This window comes from Eptatretus burgeri, chromosome 16 (genome assembly GCF_056783735.1).
Source record: "Eptatretus burgeri isolate ZD-2024b chromosome 16, Ebu_testis_v1, whole genome shotgun sequence".
Classification (NCBI taxonomy): Eukaryota; Metazoa; Chordata; class Myxini; order Myxiniformes; family Myxinidae; genus Eptatretus; species Eptatretus burgeri.
In genome coordinates, this window is record NC_140976.1 from 2675922 (window position 1) to 2685808 (window position 9887).

Below are 9887 nucleotides of genomic sequence, written 5' to 3' on the forward strand. Positions count from 1 at the left end.
GGTCGTGGTGTCGGTCTGTTGGGTAGTCGATCGAGACGAATTTTTTTTTTTTTAATTCTTGATATTTGTTCTACCCTTATTATCAGTATTTAAAATGGCGATTTCAGTTAATACAATGGCGATTTCGATGAAAGTTGGTTGGTAGGTTCATACCATGACCGAGTTGTGTGCAAATGAGAACCGTTGCTCTGGACACCAACGTTGCCTAGCAACGGGACTTTGAAATTTTTGAAAAATCGTACAAAAATAATTTTTTCGAAAATCAAAAATCGGGCCACGAGCGACTCTGTGGGCAGTACATTCAGCCATATTGTCAAAAATTTCCAGCCGAATCCTATGAAAACTGTCGGAGAAGATAGACTTTGAATGAACCCTGGTCGAAAACAATAAGAAAACGAAGTTCATTATATCTCAGAGATTATGAGTCAGATAAACATGAAACTGGTATGGTAGGTTCATGGTATGTCCTAGTTATGTGTGAGAAAGAACTGCTGCTATGGACCCCTCCGTTGCCTAGCAACGGCTGAAAAACCTCTAAATGTGGGGGTATTTTAACGAAAAAACAATCTGCAGCATTAACCCTTGAAGCCAGAATCATGAATTTTCTTGTGCTTAATCCTCAGGTCATTCCCAATCGAACGGGTCCATCGCGTCAGGTTCTATTGGGTAGGCGACTACCCATGTCCGCCTACCGGCTTGTCTGTCTGTCTGTCTATTCGGTCCAATGCTCCGTTAATACAATGGCGATTTCGATGAAACTTGGTTGGTAGGTTCATACCATTACCGAGTTGTGTGCAAATGAAAACCGTTGCTATGGACCCCACCGTTGCTTAGCAACGGGACTTTGAATTTTTTTGAATCATAAAAAAAATTATTTTTTCGAAAATCAAAAATTGGGCCACGAGTGACTGTGGGCAGTACATTGAGCGATATTGTCAAAAATTTCCAGCCGGATCCTATGAAAACTGTCGGAGAAGATAGACTTTGAATGAACCCTGGTCGAAAACAATTTAAAAAAACGAAGTTCGTTATATCTCAGACTATGAGTCAGATACACATGAAACTGGTATGGTAGGTTCATGGTATGTCCTAATTGTGTGTGAGAAAGAACCGTTGCTATGGACCCCTCCGCTGCCGAGCAATGGCCAAAAAACCTCTAAATGTGGGAGTATTTTCACGAAAAAACAATCTGCAGCATTAACCCTTGAAGCGAGAATCATTAATTTTCTTGTGCTTAATCCTCAGGTCATTCCCAATCAAACGGGCCCATCGCGTCAGGTTCTATTTGGTTGTCGACTACCCAAGTCCGCCTACCAGCTTGTCTGTCTGTCTGTCTGCTGGGTAATCGATCCAGTCGAAAAAAAAAAAGCATTAAAAAAAAAAATTGAAATTTGTTCTCCCCTTATCATCAGTTTTTCCGTCGATATGTTTGTCTGTCTGTCTGTCTGTCTGTCTGTTCGGTCCAGTGCTCCGTTAATACAATGGCGATTTCGATGAAACTTGGTTGGTAGGTTCATACCATGACCTAGTTGTGTGCAAATGAGAACCGTTGCTATGGAGACTACCGTTGCCTCGCAACGCGACTTTGAAATTTTTGAAAAGTCATAAAAAATTAATTTTCTCGAAAATCAAAAATCGGGCCACGAGCGACTGTGGGCAGTACATTCAGCCATATTGTCAAAAATTTCCAGCCGGATCCTATGAAAACTGTCGGAGAAGATAGACTTTGAATGAACCCTGGTCGAAAACAATAAAAAAACGAAGTTCGTTATATCTCAGAGACTGAGTCAGATATACATGAAACTGGTATGGTAGGTTCAGGGTATTTCCTAGTGATGTGTGAGAAAGAACCGTTGTTATGGACCTCCGTTGCCTAGCAACGGCCAAAAAACCTCTCAATGTGGGGGTATTTTAACGAAAAAACAATCTGCAGCATTAACCCTTGAAGCTGGAATCATGAATTTTCTTGTGCTTAATCCTCAGATCATTCCCCATCGAACGGGCCCATTGCATCAGGTTCTATTGGGTTGTCGACTTCCCATGTCCGCCGACCGGCTTGTCTGTCTGCCTGTCTGTCTGTCTGTCTGTTTGGTCCAGTGTTTTATTTTTGTATACCTTGGTCGAGGCTCGTATGAGAGCTAACACAAAACTCACAGCAAGGAGGCACGAGACAAGAGGGGCGGGAGTGGAAGGGACAAAACAGTGGGGAACAGACACATTAGGTGAACTGTGGAAGGGAGAGGGATGGGGATGGGACGGGGAACATGGCGAAGAGAAGATGGACATTACAGGGACTTTCAGGAAGGAAAGCAGGGGAATTAAAGGAAGTGGGCTTGGGTGGATTATCGGAGGTAGAAAAGATCGAGGATTTGGATGGGGGAAGATAAGAGGTGGTGGTGAACAGCTGTTTTGAAAGCCTGGAGGGAAGAATGGGAAAGAATAGAGTGAGGAAGTTTATTCCAAAGGTGGGAAAAAAAGAGGAATGAAAGAGTGAAGATGAGCAGTGATTTGTGATTTTGGTAGTTTTACCAGAAGGGGGTTGTTGGCGGACCTTGAGTGCCCTGTGGAAATGTGGTGGGGACAAATCGCAGAGAGAGCAGGGGGGGCAAGGCTGGAGAGGAGTCGGTAGAAGACAGAAAGACCACCGACCAACCTGCGGTGATTGAGTGAGAGGCCCAGAGACTCAGCTTCATTGCGGGAGATGCCGATGATCTTAAATGCCCTGGTTTTGATGGCGTAAAGCCGAGAAAGGTGGGAGGCAGGAGCACCAGCCCAGAGGGGAGAGCAGTACTCCATCAGGCTATGGACAAAAGCTTTGTAAGTGGTCAGGAGCTCAAGAGGGCTGAGGAAGGACTTTGCACGACGGAGGATTCCCAGTCGGCGACTGGCTTTTGAGGCGAGGTTGGAAATGTGACTTTCCCAGGAAAGGTCATGGCAGATAGTGAGACCCAGAAGCTTGAAAGAAAAGACTTCTTCCAGAGGATTGTTGAGAAAGTGGATGGGGGGGTTTTCTAAACGGTCCTTTCGAAGAGACATAGTGAGAGTGTGAGATTTGTCTGGATTGAAAGACATGTTCCACTTGTTGGACCAGTTTGTGATTTTATCCAGATCTGCAGTGAGTGAAGAAGCTGCTGCTTGCCGGTCTGAGGGATGACAGATGGTACGGCAGAGGGTGGAGTCGTCGGCAAAGAGAAATAGAGGATTTTCCAGAGAGTCCGAGAGATCATTGATGAAAACCAGAAAAAGAACAGGGCCCAGAACGCTACCTTGAGGAACTCCAGCCTGCACAGGAAGAGGGGATGAAAGAACTCCATTTAGGGCCACACGTTGACTGCGACAGGAGAGGAAGTCTGCGAGCCATGAGTGGAGATGGCCTTGAATACCATGGGAAGAGAGTTTGGTGAGTAGTGCAGGGTGCCAGACTGTGTCAAAAGCACGTGATATGTCCAGGGATTCGGCTCGGATTTCCTGTCTGGTATTGAGGACCTCCATCCATTGATGGGAGAGCAGAAGCAGCATATCCAGGGTAGAGTGACCTTGTCTGAAACCAAATTGATGATTGGAAATCAAGGCATTGGAGAAGAGGAAGGATTTCATGTCTGAAGCGATGATGGATTCCATAACCTTGCTGATGATGGGGAGAAGGCTGATTGGTCTGCAGTTACAGGGATCTGTTTTTGCACCTTTTTTATGCAGGGCAGTGATGTTAGCAGATTTCCAAGCAGATGGCAGATGACCTTTGGCAAATGAGAGGGTGAATATAACAGAGAGAGGGTGAGCAAGAGCAGAAGAGCAGGCTTTGAGGACACGTGGGCTGATGCCGTCTGGACCGGTTGCAGAATCTGACTTGAGGTTTGAAAGCAAGCTCTCCACCTTGTCAGGAGAAAAGGATACAGAGTCCAGGGACAGTTGTGTGCGACTGGGTAAAGTGGGTAGAGATAATGATGGGTTCAGGACACAAGATTTAGCTGCAAACACCGAGTTTAGACATTCAGCTTTATCACGTGTGGAATCAGCAGTGCGGCCATTTGAGGTAAGGGAGGGAATGGAGGGGGAACATACACCAGAAACAGATTTGATTAAACGCCACCAGGATTTTGAGGAGGGAGAGAGGTTTGAGAGTTCAGACTTGAGAAGAGAAAGATGTTGTTTTCTGGCTCTCCTGAGGGTAGATACACACTTGTTCCGAGCTTTGTGGAAGGAACTGAGATTGCCCTCAGTTGGGTTTGCTTTCCATGAGGCAAAGGCAAGTTGTTTCAGGACAACTGCCTCGCCACAAGCTTCAGTAAACCAAGGGCGGGAGGAAGGGTAGGACAACGGAACACGAGAGGGGATAAATCTGTGCATGAGGGAGAGCAAGTTTCTTTGAAAGAATTCCCAGGATGAGTTGATGTTTGAGAAAGTAGTGATAGGAGACCAGTCTGTAAGTTTGATGGCTGCTCGGAGACCCTGCTGTTCGGCTTGAGTGAAATGCCAGACTCGACGGTGGTGAGGTGGTTCTCTGATAACAGCCAGAGAGATGTCCACTTTGACAAGGACATGGTCAGAAGAACCAATTGGAGCGAAGGAAGAGCAGCAGATATTGTCAGGGAAATTTGTCAAAATCAGATCCAGAAGAGATGGAGTACCATTGGTTGAGATCCAGGTTGGGAAGTTGACCGATTGAGTCAGTCCCAATGAGTCACAGAAAGCTTTTGCTGAGGTGCCATGGCAGGTGAGAGAGGTACCCACACCGAGCCAACTGGCGTGATGACAATTGAAGTCACCACATAAGAGGAAGAGAGAGTTTGGATGAGAAGATAGAAGATGGTCCATGTTTTCGGATAGTGAGGTGTAGATGGAGTCATCACTGTTCGGTGGACGGTACAGTACACATATAAACATGAGGTGGGAGTGGAGGGAAGCCGAAGCCAGAGGTATTCCTGGGGGTGTGGGGGAGTGAGAGCAGTGCATGGAGAGTGAGGAATAGAGTTCCGTTAATACAACGGCGATTTCGATGAAACTTGGCTGGTGGCTTCATACCATGACCTAGTTGTGTGCAAATGAGAACCGTTGCTATGAACACCACCGTTTCCTAGCAACGGGACTTTGAAATTTTTGAAAAATCATAAAAAATTAATTTTTTCGAAAATCAAAAATCAGGCCACGAGCGACTGTGGGCAGTACATTCGGCCATATTGGCAAAAATTTCCAGCGGCTTCGATGAAAACTGTCGGAGACGACAGACTTTGAATGAACCCCGGTCGAAAACAATAAAAAAACAAAGTTCGTTATATCTCAGAGACTATGAGTCAGATATACATGAAACTGGTATGGTAGGTTCATGGAATGTCCTAGTTATGTGTGAGAAAGAACCGTTGCTATGGACCCCTCCGTTGTCTAGCAACGGCCAAAAAAAACCTCTAAATGTGGGGGTATTTTAACGAAAAAACAATCTGCAGCATTAACCCTTGAAGCAAGAATCATGAATTTTCTTGTGCTTAATCCTCAGGTCATTCTCCATCGAACGGGCCCATCGCGTCAGCTTCTATTGGGTAGTCGACTACACATGTCCGCCTACTGGCTTGTCTGTCGGTGTGTTTGTCTGTCCAGAGCATAACTCCATGGACTTTGATCCGATCTTGATGAAACTTGGTTATGTGTTCGATATCAATGTCTAGTTGTGTTTTCCTGGATGAGCGTGTGCTACACCCATTGTGGGCGGAGCCACGCCCAAAAATAGCCATTTTTAGGGGGTCGTCGGATTAAAAATCCATCTTCTCCTCGGGAATTGACTGAATGGAATGGGTTCTTCGGTATTTGAATAGCAAAATGAATTATCTAAAACTTGTCTTTGTCCAATTTTTCATTTTCGTCCCAAGGTCAAGGTCACAAGTTCAAAAACTTAGAAAATTGCGAATTTTGACATAAAAATCATACAACCGCCCAAACTTTGAGAGCTCGGATGAAAATATTTTTTATGCATAATCCTGAGGTCATTCCCCACCTAAAGTCTTAAAACCATTTTGCTCTATCTCGAACACCTTGCCCGTGGTGCCCCCTTCAAGTTTGTTTTTACGCTGATTTCATCAAAGAATGGATAATCCGAGGAATGCGAAATGCCATATAGCCTATATGACGTTATGTTGTTCCTGGAATGTTCCAGAGGAAGTTTTGCACCAAAGGTCATAATCCTTGACCTTCGACCTTTAAAGGCCACAAAGGTCAAATTTTCAAAGTTGTGGAAATCGAACCGGATTTTCGACCTTCTTCGATGAACTAACTCCAATAAGCTATAGCACGTATCCTGTTTCCAAATTTTAATGTCCACAACATTGTTTTGTGACCTTTAAAAGTTATGCAAAGGTCAAATTTTGAAAGTTGTTGAATGAAAATGGGTTTTCGACATTTTGCAGCTTATAACCTGTCACCTGTACCACATCATGTTGATCATTTTTATAACTTGGTCAAAAATTATCACATTGTCTCATCCTTGACTTCTGAAACAATCTACATTGTCAAATACCACTCGTGAACCATTGTCGTCTTTAGACTTGTCATTAAATGTGTTCATTTTAAGTTTATTTGTCGTCGGGGTTGAGTATAACCCCCACTCTGCATCCATTTCTGTGCCCCGGCGCACCGCCATGGCCCCATTGCCTTCGGTGTGTGATAATCTCCGAGATTCAACGTGTCCACCTCCTCATAAGGAAAAATCACTCGGCCATCCGGGCTGGCGATGTTAACCGCCCATCACCACAAATTGGGTTGGGGGGTGGGGGTTGGGGTGGGGTTTAACCTGAACCATCAGTGCCATGATATGTATATATGTACATATATATATATATATATATATATATATATATATATATATATATATATATATATATATATATATATATACATATGCAATGTTCATGAAATATAGTGGGGTGAAGCTCCCTTTTAAAATAATGACAGATCGCTGGGAGTGTGTGGAGTGGTTGTGACAATTTGGCGGCGACTGTCGGAATCTCAGTTACATTTCCAAAATATTTGTCAGATGCTAGGAGACAGCATTGTGCAAGAGTTCTTTGGTGAACGAAAATGTCGAACAAGCAGGAACTTATCACTTGGTCTCTGAATGATTCAAATTGCCCTGATCACAATATTTGAGCTCTTTCACTCAGCGCAAGAATAAAAGGATTCCTTTTCAGTTCTTTTTCTCTCGTGGTATTTCTACGAAGGTTTTCTGCTTTATGAAAACATCCATTTATGAAGTTTGGACTGTCAGCATAATGAGGGGGAAAAGGTGTTAAGATAATGAATATTGAGAAAAGGAAGACAAAAGTTGGATTAGAGGAGAGAGAAGGGAAGAGAGTATGGGAAGAGGGAGATAAGGGACATGGGATTGAGGTTCGATGGAAGTCATAGGAGGGGAGGGATGTGTACGAGGCACAGGGAGGAGAGGGATAAGGCTAGGGGTTTAAACTTCACAATTTTGTGCATGAAATAAACAGATGGTCCTAAAGAATAAGGAGAGAGTGCAGTCACCAACTCAAAAAATGATAACATACCTGCAGGCCATACCGATAACAATAAGAACTGAAATCAAGAGGTCAAGTTTGTTCCAGAAACTTGCAATATAATGCTCCAAGGCATATAATATCCCAAACTTGTCGACATCCACAAAGACCTGTCCACAAGAAACAGTAAGTGATGCTTTGTTATAACTGCTAGAAGATAAAACTGAGTGTACACTCTCACAGCAACATCGTTACGTCATTTGCACACATTGGCTGAGGAACCACGATTCCTTCCTTCAATGAACCAACACATACCTGTCTCAGTTCCTCAGTGATGAAGGTGATAAACCAGGTGTACAACAAGATCTCCCAAAAACCAGGACCGATGGGCCACGGGTGGATATCAGTAAGAATGATGGAGGCATAAATACACAGGAAGATCAGATCCAATGTGAGGTTTGTGAAGAATTTTGTTATCGGAGCTCTCCAGAAAAATCTCCAGCGTTGTATATAATGAACTCCTGCAACAGTTTTCATGCTGACAACAGAAACAACAAAGCAACTTGGAACATGGTGACCAGAGGGTGGAAAATCTCCACTTTGCTAAAGCAATCTTTGAAATGTGCAGAAAATTAAAAAAATGAGAACGACACTCCGTCGAGCGCATACCTCCACCAGGCTGAACAGTTTATGTTTTGTATCCCACTGATATGCCGGATCTGGATTCAGACCTAAACCAAAGTTGAATTGGCTTATCGTCACGTAACAAACTCATCTACAAAGTTTTGCCATAACTCGTCCTCAACTTTTTGAAATATAATGCTGTGTATCGTTTTTGGCCCCATCTCTCAAAGGTGAAGAATCATTAGCAAATTAAAAATAAATAAACAATAATTTTTTTAAAGGTCTCGTATCCGGATCTTCACCAAACTCGAATGAATTTGTCCTCGTCACATTCTAAAACTGTCCACTAGATTTTGTCCAAACCTGTGCAGAACTTTGCGAGATACAGTGGCCTGCAAAAATATTCACCCCCCTGCCAATCATGCCATATTTAGATGAATTAAAATTATGTGGAAAAATTTTCCAAATGAACTTTTTTATTCATAACTGAAGAGATCAAACTAAACACTTGTAATTACATGTCAGGAATACCTGCAAAAACATGTACAAATCAAAATTCACTGGTTGTAAGACTATTCAGCCCTAAGGTACTTGGTGGAAGCACTTTTGGCAATGACTGCGAAGAGTGTTTTTGAGTAGGTCTCGACAAGCTTCACACAGTGAGATGGTGAAATCTTTGCCCATTGTTCACGTGAACATTCCTCTCGTTCTGTCAAGTTTGATGGAGATCATCGATGGACTGCAATCTTCAAGTCCCTCCATAAATGTTCAGTTGGGTTCAAGTCAGAACATTGACTGGGTCACTCAATAACATTTATCATGTTCTTATTCAGCCACTCCAGTGTGGCTTTAACTTTGTGCTTCGTGTCATTGGCCTGCTGAAATGTAAATGTCCTACCCAGTTTCAGATTCATGGCTGACTCAAGCAGGTTTTATCAAGGATTCTCCTGTACTTTACACTGTCCATTGTCCCTTTTATCCTGACAAGCTTGCCAGTCCCTGCTGATGAAAAGAAGCCCCATAACATGATGCTGCCAACACCATGCTTGACAGGAGGAAGGTGTTGACTGGGCGGTGTGCATTGTTTGGCTCGGGCCAGATGTAATACCTTGAATTTTGACCAAAAAGTTCAATTTTCGTCTCGTCTGATCACAAAACGTTTCTCTATATGCCTGCATTATCATTAAGATACTTTTTCACAAACTCCATATGAGAATTTCGACAGGTCTTTTTCAGTAATGGCTTCTTTATTGCCACCTGTCCAGAGAGGTCAGCTTTGTGAAGGGAATGGGATATTGTTGATTGATGAATCCTGACCCCCATCTTGGACATAGAGCCTTGCAGATCCTTCAAAGTCGTTGTTGGGTTTACAGCGATGTCTCAAACCAGTTTCCTGCTTGCCCGGTTGCTGAGTTTGGATGGGTGACCTGATCTGGGTAGAGTCTGTGTGGTATGATACGTCTTCCTCTTCTTCATGATGTATTTCACCGTACTCAAAGGGATAATGAGTGACTGAAATCTTCTTATAACCCTCTCCTGAATGATGCTTCTCCACCACTTTATGTCTGACTTATTTGGAAAGCTCCTTGGTCTTCATGTTTCCCTTGTTGGTTAACCAAGTGAGTTGCACCATAAAACTCGTTAGATAAGTAGGGAAGCTTAATTTTTAAGTTCAACCACTGACTACATGCAAGTTAAACCTATTACACTTATTTTGTAACCTTTCAAACAAATAATTTGCTCCTGATGTGATTTACGGTAAATTAGGGAAAGGGTTTG

General features: G+C 43.3%; 1 protein-coding gene across 8 annotated transcripts in view; it reads right to left on the minus strand.

The window, feature by feature from the left end:
* Positions 1 to 9887, minus strand: part of LOC147010333 (transient receptor potential cation channel subfamily M member 2-like) — a 190132-nt gene that overhangs the window by 66954 nt on the left and 113291 nt on the right. For all 8 annotated transcript variants that reach the window (XR_015052250.1, XM_085858980.1, XM_085858976.1 and 5 more), the window contains 2 exons: positions 7800 to 8022; positions 7536 to 7654 (listed from right to left, as the gene is read on the minus strand). Coding sequence is in view for 7 of the 8 variants with exons in the window: in XM_085858980.1 (XP_085715106.1) it covers positions 7536 to 7654; positions 7800 to 8022 (342 nt within the window). In the remaining variant the exon portion in view is untranslated. The remainder of the gene's footprint in view (positions 1 to 7535; positions 7655 to 7799; positions 8023 to 9887) is intronic.